Source organism: Erinaceus europaeus, chromosome 17 (assembly GCF_950295315.1).
Source record: "Erinaceus europaeus chromosome 17, mEriEur2.1, whole genome shotgun sequence".
In the NCBI taxonomy this organism is placed as follows: domain Eukaryota; kingdom Metazoa; phylum Chordata; class Mammalia; order Eulipotyphla; family Erinaceidae; genus Erinaceus; species Erinaceus europaeus.
The window spans coordinates 66860405-66880535 of NC_080178.1; the positions used below are offsets into that span (position 1 = coordinate 66860405).

At 41.6% G+C, this 20131-nt stretch overlaps 1 protein-coding gene across 1 annotated transcript; it reads right to left on the reverse strand.

Moving 5' to 3' along the window:
• Positions 1 to 14264: 14264 nt before the first annotated feature.
• On the reverse strand, positions 14265 to 15227 carry LOC103122898 (olfactory receptor 52N1-like). Its single transcript, XM_007533514.1, has one exon. The coding sequence runs from the start codon at positions 15225 to 15227 to the stop codon at positions 14265 to 14267; it is 963 nt and encodes a 320-aa protein (XP_007533576.1).
• Between the last annotated feature and the right edge of the window lie 4904 nt (positions 15228 to 20131).

The window sequence follows — 20131 nt, forward strand, 5'->3', positions numbered from 1 at the left end:
CACATGGGCATTGGCAGGTTTATCCACACCTTCAGCCTGTTTACCTCTTTCTCTTATGGGACAGGGTTCTGGAGAGGTGCATGGAACTGCATTTCTAAATATATATCTTGAGGATTTCCACATCGCTGACATGCAGGCCATTCCCTTCAATGGTCATCTTTCCTTCAAACTACTGTGAATGACTAGTTCAATGATTAAGGCTGGTTTCCAGAAACATACTCTATTTATTATATTTTTAATTAAATAATTGGCAGCCAGAGAGGAACCTCAGCAGTAGAATTCGGTTCTTTGAAAGCATGGGGCCCCGAATTCAATCCCCAACTCTGCATATGCCAAACCGATGCTCTGGCCCTCCAAAGAGATAGACACAATGGCAGGTGTCTATCTTTCTCTCCCCCTCTCTGTCTTCCCCTCCTCTCTTGATTTCTCTCTGTCCTATACAATGACAACAGCAGCAATGGCAACAATAACAATGACAACAAGGACAAAGGCAACAACAAGGGCAACAAAATGGGAAAAGTGGCCTCCAGGAGCAGTGGATTCCTAGTGCAGGCACTGAGCCCCAGTGATAACCCTGGAAGTATTATATTATATTATATTATATTATATTATATTATATTATATTATATTATATTATATTATATTATATTATATTATATTATATAGACAGAGAAGAGTTGAGAGAGGAGGGGAAGGTAGAGAGGGAAACAGACAGAGAGACACCTGCAGCCTTGCTTTACCACTTGTGAAGTTTTCCCCCTGCAGGTGGGGACCAAGGGCTTGAACATGGGTCCTTGTGCATTGTAACATGGATGTTTAACCAGAGATGCCACTGCCTAACACCAAAATCAAAGCTTTTGTGCACCAATGAATAAACGGAAAGTGAAAAAACAATGCACAGAACAAGAGAAAACATCAGCAAATCACAAGTTTAAACTGGGTCCACTCTCCACACAATGGGTAGTAGACAGCTGACAGTGTGCTCAAAATCATTCATTTTTCCAGAAATGCATATCAAAACCACAATAAGATATCATTTCACACCTAATAAAGTGGTGAAAAATATTTTAAAATGGAATGAATCAGGTGTTGGTAAATATCTCGAGATACTGGGATATTTGTCTATTGCTGGTAGTAATGTAAGATGATTCGCTCCATGGGAAATACTGTTTGGAAGACACTTAAAAATAAAATTACCACTGTGTATATAGACCACAGCTTTCTCAGCCACTCATCTGTTGTTGGGCACCTGGGTTCCTTCCAGGTTTTAGCTATTATGAATTGTGCTGCTATGAACATAGATGTACACACATGTCTTTTTGATTGGGCATTATGGAATCTGATAACAATGACTATCTATTCTCTTCTTGAACCCTAAGACAGCAGAAACCTCACATTTCCACTATAGAGCCTATATTTTCCCCCAGTTCTAGAACCTAAGGGTGGGGTCCACTTTCCTGCATGCTTCTTTCAATTCATATCCAATAATATTGCATCTGCCAGTCACAACCTAATCAATGCAACAAGTGCTACCCCAGCATGTTTCACTTCAGACTGTATCCAGAGACTTCAGGTGTGGAATGACAACCCTCCAGCTTCATCACTCAGGTGAGACCTTTCCTTTCATAGTATTCTCTAATTCCACTCCAGGTGGTCTACTCCCCAGTAAAGTCCCCAAACCTAGATACAGTCCAGGTCCCCTGAGATAGAGCATATGTTCACACGTGTCCATAAACCAGGGAAAAATATATACCTGAAAGCAAAGTACACAAGAGTCTACAGAGAGTACCCCCCACCCCAACATTTCTTCTGCACTATTCCAGCCCTTAGGTCCATGTTTGTTCAACAATTTGTTTGGCTTTCTATATTAACTCTCTTTTCAGCCACCAGGTTCCAGATGCCAGCATGATGCCCACAGGACTTCCCTGGACTGATGACTCCACCAATGTGTCCTGGAGCTCTGCTTCCCCAGAGACACACCTTACTCGAAAAAAGACAGGCGGACTGCGAGTATGCATCGACCAGTCAATGGCCATGTTCAGATGGGAAGAAATTACAGAAGCCAGACCTTCCACCTTCAGCAATCCACAAGGACCCTGGGTCCATACTCCCAGAGATTTGGAGAATAGGAAAGCTATCAGGGGAGGGGATGGGATATGGAGATAAGGTGATGGGAATTTTCGGGAGTTGTACCCCTCCTATCCTACAGATTTGTTAATGTCTCCTTTCTTAAATAAAAAAATAAATAAATAAATAAATAAATAAATAAATAAAATTACTATATAACTTAATAATTCCACTCTTGTGCCTTTATTGACAAAATTTAAAATAAACCCTACCCAAAAACTTGTATATATGCATTATGCGTAGTGCTCATAGCCAAAAATAGAAACAACCTAACTTCTTTTAACTGCTGGAAGGATTATCAATGATGAGTTCCTCAGTTCATGACTTGGTTCATAAGATTACAGCGAACAGGAAAGCCTTCAGTCTAACAACTAGAGAAGTCCACATTGTAACCGAGCTCAAGCATGGAGACTCAAGCACCAAGAGATATAGTGGCGTAAACTCCAGTGTGAAGGCTGGAGATAGACTATCTCAGTGCAAGCAGTGACAAGATGAAAAGAATGAATTCCTCTCTTCACCTTTTGTTCTCTTCAGGTACGCAGTGCGCCAAGCAGATGTCCACACACACAGAGTAGGGTATGCTACTGAGTGTACCAATTTGAAGGCTAATGTCATCCCAAAATAATCTTTTATAATTATGTTAAACTATCACTTAGTAAGTAGAGCACTAGTGTGCTACCTGGCAGACCAGGTTGGGTTTAACAAATAGGTAAGAAAAAACTACACAACGCAACGATTGCCACCTCAGCACGCTTCACTTCAGACTGTGTCCAGAGACTTCACGTGTGGAATGACAACCCTTCAGCTTCATTACTCGGGTGAGACCTTTCCTTTCATAGTATACTCTAATTCCATCTCAGGTGGTTCACTTTCTTTTTTTTTTTTTTTTTGGCAGGGAAGCTGTATTTCTTTATTCAGGAACAACGATTCATAAACTAAGACAAACTAATCACCAAACAGAACTCTGCTATCTCTTTGCGGTGGCGCAAGCACTCTCTCTCAGGTGGTTCATTTTCTAACAAAGTCCCAAAACCTAGATATACACCAGTTTCTGTGAGAGAGAGCATATGTTCACACGTATCCATAAACTACTGCAAAATATATACCTGAAAGCAGAAGTACACTAGAGTTCGCAGTGAGTACCTCCCTAACACTTCCTCTCCACTATTCCAGCTTAGGGTCCATGATTGCTCAACAATTTGTTTGGCTTCGTATGTTAACTCTCTTTTCAGTCACCAGGTTCCAGATGTCATCAGGATGCCGGCCAGGCTTCCCTGGACTGAAGACCCCACCGATGTGTCCTGGAGCTCAGCTTCCCCAGAGACCCACCCTACTAGGGAAAGAGAGAGGCAGACTGGGAGTATGGACCGACCAGTGAATGCCCATGTTCAGCGGGGAAGCAATTACAGAAGCCAGACCTTCCACCTTCTACAACCCACAATGACCCTGGGTCCATGCTCCCAGAGGGATGGAGAATGGGAAAGCTATCGGGGGAGGGGGTGGGATATGGAGATTGGGTGGTGGGAATTGTGTGGAGTTGTACCCCTCCTACCCTATGGTTTTGTTAATTAATCCTTTCTTAAAAAAAAAAAAAAAGAAAAAAGAAAAAACTACAATAGGTGCCAGATGGCAGCACACCTGGTTGAGCACACACATCACAATGTGTAAGGACCTGGGTTCAAGCCCACAGCCCCACCTGCAGGGACATAGCTTTGCAAGTGGTGAAGCAGTGCTGCAGGTGTCTCTCTGTCTCTCTCCCTCCTTCTTCTTCTAGCGTTTGCCCTTCTTCCGTAGCCAGTCAACAGCGTCAGGTTGAGCCTGATGTAAAGTTTCGAGACCTCCTTTGAATCTGGAGAGGTGGCAGTCGTTGACTATGTGGGTCATAGTCTGTCTGGAGCCGCAGGGGCAGTTCAAGTCGTCTCTGGCTCCCCAGCGATGGAACATAGCGGCACACCGGCCATGGCCTGTTCGATAGCGATTGAGGAGGGCCCGATCATAACGTGCTAGGTCAAAGCCGGGTTGACGCTTGCAGGGGTCTGTGATGAGGTGTTTGTTCTTGACCTCAGCTGACTGCCAGCTCTGTTTCCAAGAGTCTGGAACAGAGAAGTTCAGTGTAGGCGTAGGGGACCAGATTGGGTGACGAGATGTCAAGCGTTGGACAGGGTCGCGAAGATATCCGCGTATATTGGCAGGTCCGGTCGAGCGTAGACGTGGGAAATGAACTTAGATGATGCCTCATCCCGATGAATATCTGGCGGGGCGATGTTGCTAAGAACTGGCAGCCATGGAACTGGGGTGGAACAGATGGTTCCAGAAATTATCCTCATGGAGGAATATAATTTGGAATCGACCAAGTGGACATGGGGGCTACAGAACCATACTGGGGCACAGTATTCTGCAGTGGAATAGCATAATGCCAGAGAGGATGATCGTAGTGTGGAAGCGCTCGCGCCCCATGAGGAGCTGGCTAGTCTTGCAATGATGTTATTCCTTGTACCCACCTTTGTTGCAGTTTTTATGAGATGTTTGTGAAATGACAGAGTGCGATCAAGAGTAACACCAAGATAGACTGGCTGGGCTTCATGCCAGATTCTCGTATCATCTCCCTCCTTACCACCCCCACAGCCTTGATTTCTGACTGTCTCTATCCACTAAATAAAGACAATAAAAAATTTTAAAAAGAAAAGGAAGAAAAAACTACAACAGGGGAATTTATTGCTCTCCCATCCTGGAATAAGTACTAAGCAGGCCTCCAGGATCACCAGAAGAAATCGAGGCAGAGTGTGGGGACAGAGAAAGATGCCTAGGCCACAGGCCTAAATGGGGTTTGTGGGGGAAGTGGTTTGGAATCCCTTGCTTAAGGATAGATTGGTTCATTTTTAACCCAAATGAGTGAGATTTCTGGTTAATTTCACAAGGGTTTTATCTAAGGGCCAATTCTTTGGAGATGGGAGAGAGATTTGTCACAAAGGCTTTTGGAGAGGTCCAGCAGAGAACTTGTATTTGGTGCAATTCTACTAATAGTGATCTATGGCTTCTGTGCTTCACAAAGTGCTTAGTGTCAGTTTAAGTCCTCCACAGATGAAACAAATGGAAGCAGAGGCAAAAACTACCACAGGCAACTTAGCTAAACTCCATTTATTTTTTCCCTCCAGGGTTATAGCTGAGGCTCTGTGCCTGAATCCACTGCTTCTAGCAGCCATTTTCCATCTTATCAGATAGGACATAGAGAAATTGGGGATGGTGAGAAGGAAAGAGACACCTACAGGTTTGCTTCAAGCTTGTGAAGTGTCCCTGTTGAAGGTGGGGAGCAGGGGATTGAACCTGGATCCTTGTTTTTAGTATTAAGTGCACTTAAATGGGTGTGCCACCACCCAGCCCCCACTAAACTCTCAAAACACTTCTTAGGAGACTCTTTCAAGTTGTTTAATAAGAAGTTTCGTGTTTCCAAGGTTCTATTCTCTTCTCATCGAAATATATCCTGAAAGGGGCTGGGTGGTGGCATACTTGGTTGTTCACACTTGTTACAATACACAAGGACCCAAGTTTGACCCCCTGATCCCCACCTATAGAGGGGGGGTAAGCTTTGCAAGTGGTGAAGCAGGGCTGCAGGCCTCTCTCTCTCTCATTCCCTGCCCCCCCCTCGCTCTCATCTACTTGTCAATCTCCCCGTATCCTAGGTGGAGTCTGAGGGCTTGAATTTAGGTCGCTGAGCAGATGCACTCAGCCAGGTGAGCCACCACCCAGCCCTTTCCATCCTTCCTTTTCCCTTAGAGGTTAACTCAATTGCTGTGCCAGCCTCTGTGTTTCTAATGGTCTGAAAATATTCTCTTGAGGCATGAAAAACACCCTTTCTTTTAAAAACTGTGGTTGACAATATAGTTATCAAGGAATAAGGATGTTAGGGAGCTTTGCGCATACATATATTGTGGAGTCGTGATGATTATGGACCAAGATCCTGAACAGCTGAATCAAATCATATTCAACTCTATTGTTCTACAGCAGCTAAGGTATTAAAAGACATAGTAACAGATACTAGTTAACAGGGTTTTTTTGTTGTTGTTATTGTTTTTGTTGTTTTAGGAAGTAAGAAGATAAATGTAAAGAAGTTTTAAATAGGGCAAAGGGACATAGCATAATAGTTATACAAAAAAGACTCTCTTGCCTGAGGCTCTAAAGTCCCAGGTTCAATCCCCCATGTCACCATAAACCGTAGCTGAGCAGTTTTTGGTGAGAGAGAGAGAGAGAAAGAGAGAGAGAAGAAAAATGAAGTGAGAGAAGTTTTGAATGCACATGAATTAGTTATTATTCTCTCAGAAACAGAGATTTGAGTTCTTTAATTTTACTTGAAGAGAGACCTGCAGACCTGCTTCACCGCCTGTGAAGTGACTCCCCTACAGGTGGTTTTAGCCGGAGGCCTGAACCAGGATCCTCACCCATCCTTGCACTTTCTTAACACTGAGCTACTGCCCGACTCCTGCATTCTTTCTTAGATGATCATTTTTATTTTATGTATTTATTTTTGCTGCCAGGGCTATTGTTGGGTCTGTGCACCAGCACGATTCTGCTACTTCCTGTAGACTTTTTTTTAATAGAGGATGAGAAACAGAGGAAAACAGTGAAGAAAGCTACCACAGCACAATTCTTCCATTTGTAAAGACATGCACCTGCTCTACTGTGATGAGCAGACTTGAACCCAGGTCCTCCCACATGGTAATGTGTGAACTCTAGGTGAGCTCACTCCTAGCCCCTTTATCTTATTTAAGATCAAATAGTTGCTGCGGTTCTATGAAGTTCCTTGGGTGATCTTTCATAATCCTTAGTAATTATTTCAAAATGCTGAACAATTATGATTTGTTATAACATTGAATTATACAGAGGAGACATAGTTTTACAAGAACAAAAATTGTATCATAACAAATAAAGTCCAAACTTGAGAATAGACCTTAACTAGCAAGCAATGCTTCAGAGGACATAGTTAAGTAGATCAAATAATTATGGGCTGGAAATGTATAGTTCATCTAATCATTTGACTTGTGCTGGAATATTGTCTAGCCCTGACTTATTTTGCCAATGGTGTTTTACCCAAGTAGAAAAGCTGTTTCTTATAGATCAGACCCCATGTTGCTCAAATTAGATTAATCAAGAGGAATTGTATTGTCATTCAAGAGAATCAAAAAATTTATCTTGGGTACCTATTGCTTTAGCAATAAATATAGTAATTTTCTCAAAGATTCCAGATAACATTTTATCGTGTATTCATTAAGCACAATACTTGCAAAGGAAAATGTTCTTTTAATTGTGCTTATGATCAGTTTTATACTATATTGTGTGGTGTATGCTTAAATTTATACCTAGGATTTTATTCCTTTTGTGTGATTATAAGTAACACTAGTCATAATGTAGTTAAATAATAGTACTTTAAATGTGCTTATTATATACTTTTAATTGAAAATTGAAGAAATTAGTGCTCTAATATTATATATGGCAATGTTCATACAAAAAATATAAATTATCTCCTTCAAAGTGCTAACACTTATTTACTCATTTATTTTAAAAATATTTATTTATTTATTTATTTATTCCCTTTTGTTGCCCTTGTTGGATTGTAGTTATTATTGTTGTTGTTATTGATGTCATTGTTGGACAGGACAGAGAGAAACAGAGAGAGGAGGGGAAGACAGAGAGGGGGAGAGAAAGATAGACACCTGCAGACCTGCTTCACCACCTGTGAAGCGACCCCCCTGCAGGTGAGGAGCCGGAGGCTCCAACCGGGATCCTTACGCCGGTCCTTGTGCTTTGCGCCACCTGCGCTTAACCCACTGTGCTACCTCCCGACTCCCAACACTTATTTATTTTTAAAGATTGTGGAACCAGAGCATCAGGCATATATCATTACACTCCACCCATATCCTGCTTTTCACTTAGCTAAAAAGAAGGCAGGGGGAGACACACCCCATCACCTGAATCTCCCCTGGTCCTACGACTCTCCCGTGTGGTGCTGGAATTTGAAGCTTGGCCTCGGCCACCTATGAAAGATGTGTGAAATCCCTAATAAGCTATATTTCCAGCTCCTCGTTTTTTCTTTTTTAAAATACTAGGAGTGTTAGGCAGGACCCAGAGGCCAGGTGGTGACCTACCAGGTTGAGCACACCTAAATTACCATGTATGAGGACCTGGGTTCAATCCCTTGCACTGGGAAAGTTTCAGGACTGGTGAAGTAGGTCTGCAGGTCTCTCTCTCTCTCTCTTCCCCTTTTTATTGTCCCCTTCCATCTCATTTTCTCTCTGCTCTGTCTAATAGGCAAGGAAGAAATTAAAAAAAAATAAAGCTGCCTGGAATTCATCGTTTGTTCAGGCACTGAGCCCCAACAATAACACTGATGGCAGTAAAAAAACAGCGGGGTCCAAGAAGTGATATACTCAGTAAGAGTACACAGTATTGTGTGTAAGCACCTAAGTTTATGCCCCCAGTCCCTACCTGAAACAGGAAAGCTTCAGGAAAGGTGAAGCAATGCTGTAGATGTCTCTCCTTTCTCTGTATTTCCCTCTCCCTCTCTATCTTTCACCTGTTCTATGTAAATAGGAAGAGAAGAGGGGGGAGGGTGGAAGGGAAAGAGAAAGAGAAGAAGGTAGGGAAGCAAAAAAAAATACAGAGGAAATAAAGAAAGGGAGAGAGGGAGGGAAAGAAAGAAAAGGAAGGAAGGAAGGAAGGAAGGAAGGAAGGAAGGAAGGAAGGAAGAAGGAAAGACAGAGGGAGAAGAAAGGCCACCTGGAGCAGTGGTACAGTCATACAAACACCAAGCCCTAAGGTAACACTGGCATGAAAAAAAAAAAAAGGAAAATAAACACTAAAAGCACATAAGCATTATATTAACTGTATAACTAAAGGATCATAAAACTAGAATTCTACTATATTTTATTACTACTGTTTTCATGAAATCAAATTGCGGGCACCTAAATATTACTAGCTTAACGTGTAGGCATAATAAATCAGAACTTGTGATAGATCTTACAGTGCCACCATATTGACTATCATCTTCACTTCAAAGCAAAAGTCAAGGGAAGGGGCCAGGTGGTGGTGCACCTGGTTAAGCAAACACATTACAGATGTGCAAGGACCCAGGTTCAAGCCCCGGGTCCCCACCTTCACTGGGGAAGCTTTATGAGCAGTGAAGCAGAGCTGCAGGGGTCTCTCTCTGTCTCTCCCCCCCCCTTTTTTTTTTGCCTTCCAGAGTTATTGCCGGGGTTTAGTGCCTGCACCATGAATCCACTGCTCTTGGAAGTTATTTTTTCCCCTTTTGTTGCCCTTGCTTTTTTTTCTTTTTAATATATTGTTGTTGTTATTGATGTCGTTGTTGTTGGCTAGGACAGAAAGAAATCAAGAGAGAAGAAGAGAGAGAGGAGGACAGAAAGGTAGACACCTGCAGACCTGTGAAGCAGGTAGGGAGCCGGGGGCTTGAACCGGGATCTTTATGCCGGTCCTTACACTTCATGCTACGTGCGCTTAACCCACTGCACTACCGCCCAGACTACCCGTTTCTCTCCCTTTTTATCTACCCCTTCTCGCTCAATTTCTCTCTGTCTCTATCCAATAATAAATAAATAAATTAGACATAAATTTTTAAAAATAAGGAAATTAAGCACAGGCAATGTGTTTAATATGTCTGCATGTGGGGATCACACACAAACAGGCAACACTCTCCAGTTGAGGTGATCATATCTTTTCTGTTTAAATGATGGCCTGGATTTTTTTTTATCACTTTATTGATAAAATGTTGATTACAACAATGTTCTTAAGGGACCGTCTTCAAATGGAGGACATTTGAAGACAGAAGCTTTGGTTATCATTTTTTTTGTGATTGTCCTGTCTTTATTGTTTTATTAAATTGTACAAATGAACATATTATTTACACTTAGTGAAATACACTCCTGAAATAAAATGTATATGCTTCATAAATTGTAGACAAGTAGCCTAATGGGCAAGGAAAGAAATGTTTGACAGCTGAGAGAGATCAGAGAACACAATCAGGATGTTATTTCAAATAAATATTGAAGTGTAACATCCATTCAAAAAGGTCAGACATCATCAGTGCACAACTTCACAAACTAGCATTAACTGGACACTCCCTCTGCTTTCCATTCAGGTCAAGAAATAATAACTGTAGACTTGGAGGTTTCACAAGCATTGGATTTTCAAGCATGAGGTCCTGAACACACTCCCTGACAGCACATGTGCCAAAGTGTTGTCTGGCAGGGGTAGATAGCACAATGGTTATGCAAAAAAGACTCTCATGCCTGAGTCTCCAAAGTCTTAGGTTCAATCTCCTGCACCACCATAAGCCAGAGCTAATCATTGCTCTGGTAAAAATAAATAAATACATAAATAAAACAAAATTCCAAAGTGAAGTCTATTTCTCTTATTGTTGCCTCCTCCTTTCTCTCTCGTTGATAAATAAATTAAATCTTTAAAAATAAAAAGAGCTAAATAATTGACGCACCTTCTTAACACATCTCCAACTCTGTCCAGTGACTAGCTGGACATTCATTATCTATATTTATCCTCATTTTTAGCATCTTGAATTAGTTTGTTCTAATTAAAAACTTTCAATGAGTTCATTCACACAATATATAGTACTTTGCATATTTTAATAGACTATATTGATTAATTGATTCATTCATTTTGATATTGATCAACAGAACTTTCTATATTAAGAGTATGCAGGATTGGGATAGATAGCATAATGGTTATACAAAGAGACTCTCATGCCTGAGACTCCAAAGTCCCAGGCTCTATCCCTGCGCCATTATAAACCAGAGCTGAGAAGTGCTCTGGTAAATAAATAAATAAATGAGTTATAGTAACATACATCTTCCACAACTTCTCCAGTGAGCACATATATGCACTAGTGTGCATATACCTGACAGACATGAGGGGTGAAGCAGGAGATAATTTAACTTAGTGGCTGTAGTGGTGCACAGACACCTACCACAGGGAGCTAAGAAGCTGTACCCATGTCTTAACAATATCTGTAATATGAACATGATGGCAGAAGAGGAACTAGTGGGGGTTGTATTATTATGTGGAAATGTTATGCAATTACAAACTACTGCATTTTACTGTTGACTGTAAACCATAAATCCCCCAATAAAGAAATAAAAAATAATATTTATAAACCATTATCCCCTAATAAAATTATTTTTAAAAAAGCTTGGGAAATATGAATAAACTCTAGGACTTCTAAACCAGAGAATGCCAAGACAAATAAGTATACTAGCCAGTAATTAACATGGCTTATTCTTAAAAAGATCAACCCCAGTATTAGTGATCCGAGCAGCATGACACAAAATGGTGCATATTCTCACTCAAAAAAGAACCAACTATGAAGCTGAAATGCCTATGATGGGAAATACCCTTGTGGTTGAAGATTTGAGGAACTTCCGGAGGCGGGGCTACAGAGCAGCAGTAGCTGTGTTTCTCTCCTCTCCTCTCCTGGGTCAACTAGGAATACCAAAGAAGACCACCTGAGACCACACAAAACAGGACTAGAATGACTTCAGGAACCCACAGACTCACCGTTGAGTGCAAACATGTGTGGCTTGTGGACAGAGAGAGGAGCCTAGTAAAGTGGCTGGTAACAGTCTGACAGTTTACCAGTTTAGGCATCATCTCCAGTCTGTTTCACCAACAAAAAGAAGGCTGAAGAAAGGAGAGGACTTCCCTAAGACTCACCAAATGCAACTGTGAGTCTCCATTGCTACTGCCCTCAAAAGCTGCAGCAGCAGGGGGGAGGCCCTGTGCTGACACCAGGGGACAGAGAACTAACAAGGAAACTCAGAAGAAGATATATACCTAGGTTGCCTAGCGGTGGGACTGTGAGAGTCTCTTTGCATAACCATTGGACTGTTTTCCATCTGTTTTCCATCTACACCATGCCTCGGCCTCGCGTGAGCTTAATGTGCAGCTTGGCGATACAAGAATCCGGCATGAAGCCCAGCCAGTCTATCTTGGCGTTACTCTCGATCGCACTCTGTCATTTCACGAACATCTCATAAAAACTGCAGCAAAGGTGGGCGCGAGGAATCACATCATTGCAAGACTGGCCAGCTCCTCATGGGGCGCGAGCGCTTCCACACTACGATCATCATCTCTGGCATTATGCTATTCCACTGCAGAATACTGTGCCCCAGTATGGTTCCGTAGCCCCCATGTCCACTTGGTCGATTCCAAATTATATTCCTCCATGAGGATAATTTCTGGAACCATCCGTTCCACCCCGGTTCCATGGCTTCCAGTTCTTAGCAACATCGCCCCGCCAGATATTCATCGGGATGAGGCATCATCTAAGTTCATTTCCCACGTCTACGCTCGACCGGACCTGCCAATATACGCGGATATCTTCGCCCACCCTGTCCAACGCTTGACGTCTCGTCACCCAATCTGGTCCCCTACGCCTACACTGAACTTCTCTGTTCCAGACTCTTGGAAACAGAGTTGGCAGTCAGCTGAGGTCAAGAACAAACACCTCATCACAGACCCCTGCAAGCGTCAACCCGGCTTTGACCTAGCACGTTATGATTGGGCCCTCCTCAATCGCTATCGAACAGGCCATGGCCGGTGTGCCGCTATGTTCCATCGCTGGGGAGCCAGAGATGACCCGAACTGCCCCTGCGGCTACAGACAGACTATGACCCACATAGTCAACGACTGCCACCTCTCCAGATTCAAAGGAGGTCTCGAAACTTTACATCAGGCTCAACCTGACACTGTTGACTGGCTACAGAAGAAGGGCAAACGCTAGAAGAAGAACCATTGGACTATCTCTGCCCCACCCTGCTTTATCTCTTGGTCAGGAGTCACTGATAAGCTAAGAAGCCTACTTATAGTTGAAAAGCCCTCAGGATCCCATCGCCTACAGGGAAGTAAAAGAACAAAAAAGGCTTTTAAGCCACTGAGCTCTGACTCAGGTCCAACTCAGGGATTAAAATACTATTGAAACAACTGTCAGTTTCCACACCTGTGAACCCTTTAGTTACCTAATTTAGACAAGAGTTTAATAACCAAAATATATAAAGAGCTTGCCAAACTCAACAACAAGAAAACAAATAACCCCATCCAAAAATGGGGAGAGGACATGGACAGAATATTCACCACTGAAGAGATCCAAAAGGCTGAGAAACACATGAAAAAATGCTCCAAGTCTCTGATTGTCAGAGAAATGCAAATAAAGACAACAACGAGATACCACTTCACTCCTGTGAGAATGTCATACATCAGAAAAGGTAACAGCAGCAAATGCTGGAGAGGGTGTGGGGTCAAAGGAACCCTCCTGCACTGCTGGTGGGAATGTCAATTGGTCCAACCTCTGTGGAGAGCAGTCTGGAGAACTCTCAGAAGGCTAGAAATGGATCCACCCTATATCCTGCAATTCCTCTCCTGGGGATATATCCTAAGGAACCCAACACACCCATCCAAAAATATCTGTGTACACATATGTTCTTAGCAGCACAATTTGCAATAGCCAAAACCTGGAAGCAACCCAGGTGCCCAACAACAGATGAGTGGCTGAGCAAGTTGTGGTATATATACACAATGGAATACTACTCAGCTATTAAAAATGGTGACTTCACCGTTTTCAGCTGATCTTGGATGGACCTTGAAAAATTCATGTTGAGTGAAATAAGTCAGAAACAGAGGATGAATATGGGATTCTCTCACTCTCAGGCAGAAGTAAAAACAAGATCAGAAGAGCAAACACAAGTAGAACCTGAACTGGAATTGGGAGACTCCACCAAAGTAAAAGACTCTGGGGTGTGTGTGTGTGTGTGGGGGGAGAATACAGATCCAAGAAGGATGACAGAGGACCTAGTGGGAGTTTTGTTGTTATATGGAAAACTGAGAAATGTTATGCATGTACAAACTATTGTGTTTACTATTGAAGGTAAAGCATTAATTCCTCAGTAAAGAAATTTTTTTTAAAAAAGATTTGAAGAACTTAGGATCTCAGAAAAACTGAGATTTGCCTACAAGAGCTTATCAGTAACCTTTCAAAAGAGGCAGAATTATGCAAGCCATATGAAAAGCTCTCCTAGTATCCAATCTGGCTACAGGAACTCTGACGTCTCAGATAATTCAATTTAAATGTTATGCGATATGTCCTTCCCCTTAAATAAGAACCTAATGACACTATCTCGGATCTGCTTGGTTTTTATGCCATATACAATAGGGTTCATTGTGGGAGGCATAAGAATATAAAGATTTGCCATAATAATGTGGATGTGTGGAGGGATGGTGTGTTCCCCAAAGCGATGTGTAAAGAAATTAAAGAAGGCGAGGACGTAAGTGATAGTGATGGCACAGATATGGGCAGTGCAAGTGCCAAAGGCTTTCTGTCGAGCGTCTGCTGATGACAGGCTCACCACTGTTCTAAGAATCATGGTGTAAGAGATTGCAACGCACAACATATCAAAGCCACCAATCAGCAGGGCGACCAACAAACCATAGACTCTGTTGATCTTAATATTGCCACAGGATATCTTGGCCATAGACATGTGGTCACAGTAAGTGTGGGGAATTACATTGGTCCTGCAAAATGACAGGCGTTTGGTGAGAAAAGCAAAAGGAATAACAAAGATGACACCTCTTAGGAAAGTAATGAGCCCAATCTTGGCGATGACAGGGTTGGTGAGGATGGTGGCATAGTGCAGAGGGTAGCAGATGGCCACATAGCGGTCCAGGGCCATGAGCATGAGCACCCCAGACTCCATCCCTGTGAAGGCATATGCAAAGAACATTTGGGTCAGGCAGGCATTGTATTCGATCTCCTTAAGGTTAAACCACATTATGCAGAGGGCTTTAGGAAGTGTGCTGGTGCACAGGAACACATCTGTGAAGGAAAGAAGGGCTAGGAAGATGTACATAGGTCTGTGTAGGGCTTCTTCATAACAGATGAGGTATATGAGGCCAATGTTTCCTGAAAGGGCGATACTGTACATGGTACAGAAAGGCAGAGATAGCCACAAGTGTACTTCTTCCAGCCCAGGGATGCCATTTAGTATGAAGGAAGCCGGAGATAGACTGGTGCTATTTAGAAAGGACATAATATCTACTGATAGTTCATGGTGCAGCATTCACAGAATTGTCCTGAAAGCAGGAAAAGACAATAAGTTCAAAAAGAAACTAATAGTAGGATTACCCATAACACATTGTCACATCTCCTCTGGAAAAATTGTGACAACTAATTTATGCTATGTCTTTCTTTGACATTAGGCATGAAGAAGACAGTCTGACACCATCTAGTTGGGGTGATATACCTGGATTTGTTTTAAGATGTAGCAACTTCTCCCCACGTAGTTGTCCATTTACTGACCAAATGGACAAAGATTGATTAAATATTTGTTGTATTCCATATGACCATCATCTTAATCAGAGATGTCTATTCTATCCTGAAATGTTAACATTGTGGGCTCACCTTTCAAAGTTAATTTGTCATACATAATAGAAATCCTGATGAAAAATTATATACCCCTTCAATTTACAGGAAGTTCAAATGCAGAAAATGATTTCCTATCAATGATCCCTTCTGTCAAGAGACTTATTTTATTTTATTTACTTTATCAGAAGGACAGATAGAAACTGAGAGAGAAGGGGGATAGAGAGGGAGAGAGAGGGGCCAGGTTGTGGTGCACCTGTTTGAGCGCACATGTTACAATGCTCAAGTATCTGGGTTCAGGACCTTGATCCCCACCTGCAGGGGGAAATCATCACGAGTGGTGAAGCAGGGCTGCAGGTATCTCTCTCTTCCTCTCCCTCTGTATCACCCCCTTTCCTCTCAGTTTCTGGCTGTCTGAGATAGAGATCTAATAAATAAATAAAGATAATAAAAAAAATTTTAAAGAGGGGGGTGAGAGTAGATAGCATAATGGTTATACAAAGAGACTCTTGTGCCTGAGGCTCCAAAATCCCAGATTCAGTCCCCTGCACCACCATAAACTCCCTGGATAACCAGCATATTTTTCACAGTCTTTTTTTAAAATTATCTTTATTTACTTACTGGATAGAGATAGCCAGTAATTGAGAGGGTAGGGGAAATAGGGAGGGAGAAAGAGAGAGACCTACAACACTGCTTCACCATTTCCAAAGCTTTCCCCCTACAGGTGGGGACCAGGTGCTTGAACCTGGGTCCTTGTGCACTGTAACATGTGTGTTCAAACAGGTGTGTCACTGCACCAGCTCCCTAGTCTTTTTTTTCTTTTTCTTTTTTTTTAAATCTTTTTTTCCCTTTTGTTGTCCTTGTTGTTTATCGTTGTTGTGGTTATTATTATTGTTGTTATTGTTGTTGGATAGGACAGGGAGAAATGGAGAGGGGAGGGGAAGACAGAGAGGGGGAGAGAAAGACAGACACCTGCAGACCTGCTTCACCGCCTGTGAAGCGATTCCCCTGCAGGTGGGGAGCCAGGGATCCTTAGGTCATCTCCATCAGGAACAGCATCATATACCCACTTAGGGGCTTCTACAGGACCTTGCCCTCAATGTGGAACAATGGTAGAAACTTCCCCACTCTCTAAAGGGAGGCTGGGTCAACATAATCTGATACTCAAGGAAGACGGGTCCTGAAATGAGTGCGGCCTAGAACGTTCTTAGCCGTAACCATGGAATGTGAGCTCAGAGATGCAGAGGTTACACAGGCTTCTGTGCTAAATTTGAATAGACATGGGCCCAAGGTCAGAGCAGTGGAGTTAACAGTTAACAGTATTTATATACTTTTCCATATTTGAGAGCTACTCTGTTCCTTGATCCAGCTTTCTAGTCCTATTCCCAACTCTGACATCATCTCCCCAGACAATACCTTTAGCTCCCCTGTTAGCTATCAGGCTCAGGCAAAAATTAGTAAAGTTATGTGCCCTTGGAATATACCTAAAATAGACTTCCTAGCTTCTTCCAACATTAAGACCCCAAATATCATCTGTTATATTCTTACCTTTAGGTTCCTGATTATTAAACAATTTGTTCTGCTTTATATCTTAATGTTTTCCAGTCACTAAGTTGCAGATGCCACCATGATGCCAATCTGATTTCCCTGGGCAGACAACCTCACCAATGTGTCCTGGAACCTCACCTCTCCAGAGCACTGCCCTACTAGGGAAAGATAGAAACAGGCTGGAGGTATGGATCAATCTACCAATACCCATGTCCAGTAGAGAAGCAATTACAACTGCCAGACCTTCCATCTTTTGCTCCTCATAAATATCTTTGGACCATACTCCCAGAGGGATAAAGAATAGGGAAACTTCCAGAGTGGGACATAGAACTCTGGTGGTGGGAATTGTATGAATTGTACCCCTCTTATCCCAAATCTTGTCAATCATTATTAAAGCAGTAATAAAAAATTTAAAAAACTGGTAGAACCCTGTAAAAGAATACTAAATGAACAGAGTAATTTCAGGAAAAAAAAACCGAGTTAAGTAAACTCAAGGAATTATATATGATAAGAAGGATGATAAAAACAAAGAAAAACTGTAAGAAATATTTAAAAGGTATTAGATTGTTGTAGTGAACTAAAGTAAAAGACTCGGGGGGTGGAGTGGGGGGATGGATCAACCTGCCAACATCCATGTCTAGCAGAGAAGCAATTACAGAAGCCAGACCTCCCATAAAGATCTTTGGTCCATACTCCCAGAGAGACAAAGAATAGGGAAACTTCCAGCAGAGGGGACGGGATATGGAAGTCTGGTGATGGGAATTATATGGAATTGTACCCCTCTTAAACCACAATCTTGTCAATAATTATTAAATCACTAAAAAATAAACTCTAAAAATTAAAATAAGTAAATAATATAATGTTTTTTAAAAAAAAGACTCTGGGTGGGTGGGGAGAGGGGGAGAGTTCAAGTCCTGGAACATGATGGCAAAGGGGGTTAAATTGTTATGTGGAAAATTGAGAAATGTTACACATGTATAAACTACTGTATTTTACTCTTGACTGTAAAATCATTAATCCTCCAGTAAAGCAAAAAATATATATAAAGTAAAATAAAAATAAATAAATAAATAAATAAAATAAAAAGGTATTAGAGAGAAATGACATTTAAAAAGACATAGAGGACTGTATTCCTGTGAAGGTATTCGACATCAACATTTCATATATAAATACATTATACATAAATAAACACATCTAAGAGAGTCTTTTAAATATTTTAACTGTGATATGGATGAAATATTAACTGTGATGTGCAATTGAGACAATTCCTTGAAAGGAAAAATAGACAAAAATAAATAAAATAAAATAAAAGCAGAAAATGATGAAATAAGGGTCACTGCCTTACCACAGTGTGGTCTTCTCTTTGAAGTGCCGTGGCCAACTTCCATGTCTATTATACTGAATACTTCCCTATGGAATGCTCCCCACCACAGTTATATTAGCCATGGAAATGTGACTATTCTCTCCACTGTGAAAATGAAGTGCCCAAGTATGTAGAAAGAATCTTATAGTAGGACAAATTGTGACCTCTCACAAGTTAGGAAAATAGCCTTCTAAAAGGGCATTCTTATTGTTCCTCCCTCTAGACTAGCATAACTTTTCACTCTCTCCTTTAAGAAGCAGAAGGCTCCCTCAGTTCAAATATCTGTTTACCCTGAAAGTTACGGATATTCTTCAAGAAACTGAAATCGAGTTCAGGAGTCAAATCACATTCATGTCTGTATGTGCTGCTGCTCTGCCCAAGAAATACAGGATCTTTACTGAGAGTATAGGGAGGCCATGGGGCAGGGAGAGGAAGGGACATTTATCTCTCTTTAGAGCTCTTTCTCTCAGTGTACACTGTGTGCGTGTGCGTGTGTGTGATTTTTCTGAAGCTAGGGATTTTGGAAAATGTAATTGTTACTATTGGTTTCTACTACAGTCTCAGAGGACAACTGATTTCCTATAAATATGTTTATAATCTAAGTAAACAGGGCACCTAGGAATTAGGTATCTCTAGGGCCAAGGACCCAGATTTGGCTGTTGGCAAATGTCTTAGGAATTACTTTAATCTTTAGTTGAGGAATCCTGGGAGCATACTGTTTACAGACACAACAGAGAATAAATGATGTGTGAAATCATTTGGAAATTTAGAATAGAATCTTTCTGAGAGACAGACTTGCTTTCTGGTCCTCCCACCCCCAAATTCAGCACAAAGTCATGCATTAAACTGGTACCAATAGATACTTCTGGAGGGAAAAAAAAATAATAGCACTATTCCAACAATTAAACTTTGTATGTCCCTTTGTGTCTATAGTGTCTGATAAATTTGCTTGTCAAATTTAACAATTTTCCTACAGAGTATTTAGGATCCTCCAGATATATACGAGCTCATTGTGATGTGAAATATTTTGTTTACCCTTTTCCATTTTTCCTTGTTTTATTGTCTTGGCTAGTATATCCTTGTATCTTTTTGTGCAATGTTTAATGGAAGGAGTGATAGGGACATCTTGGCTCCATCTCTGTTGACTGGATATAGTGAGGTCCACTAGAGAGGGCAAACCTGCCTTCAGTCCTGTGAAGATAATAATTTGTGCTACGGGAGTCGGGTGGTAGCACAGCAGGTTAAGTGCAGGTGGCGTGAAGCGCAAGGACTGGAGTAAGGATGCCGGTTCCAGCCCCCGGCTCCCACCTGCAGGGGAGTCGCTTCACAGGCGGTGAAGCAGGTCTGTAGATGTCTATCTTTCTCTCCCCCTCTCTGTCTTCCCCTCCTCTTTCCATTTCTCTCTGTCCTATCCAACAATGAACAACATCAACAATGGCAATAATAACTGCAACAATAAAACAACAAAGGCAACAAAAGGGAATTAATTAATTAATTAATTTTTTAAAAGAATGCTACAATGTAGAAACACAGCTATGCAATGATGAAAAAAAAAAACACTACATGGTGGACATCTAATCTTTGATAAGGGGGCCCAAAGTATTAAATGGAAGAAGGAGGCTCTATTCAATAAATGGTGCTGGAAAAACTGAGTTGAAACA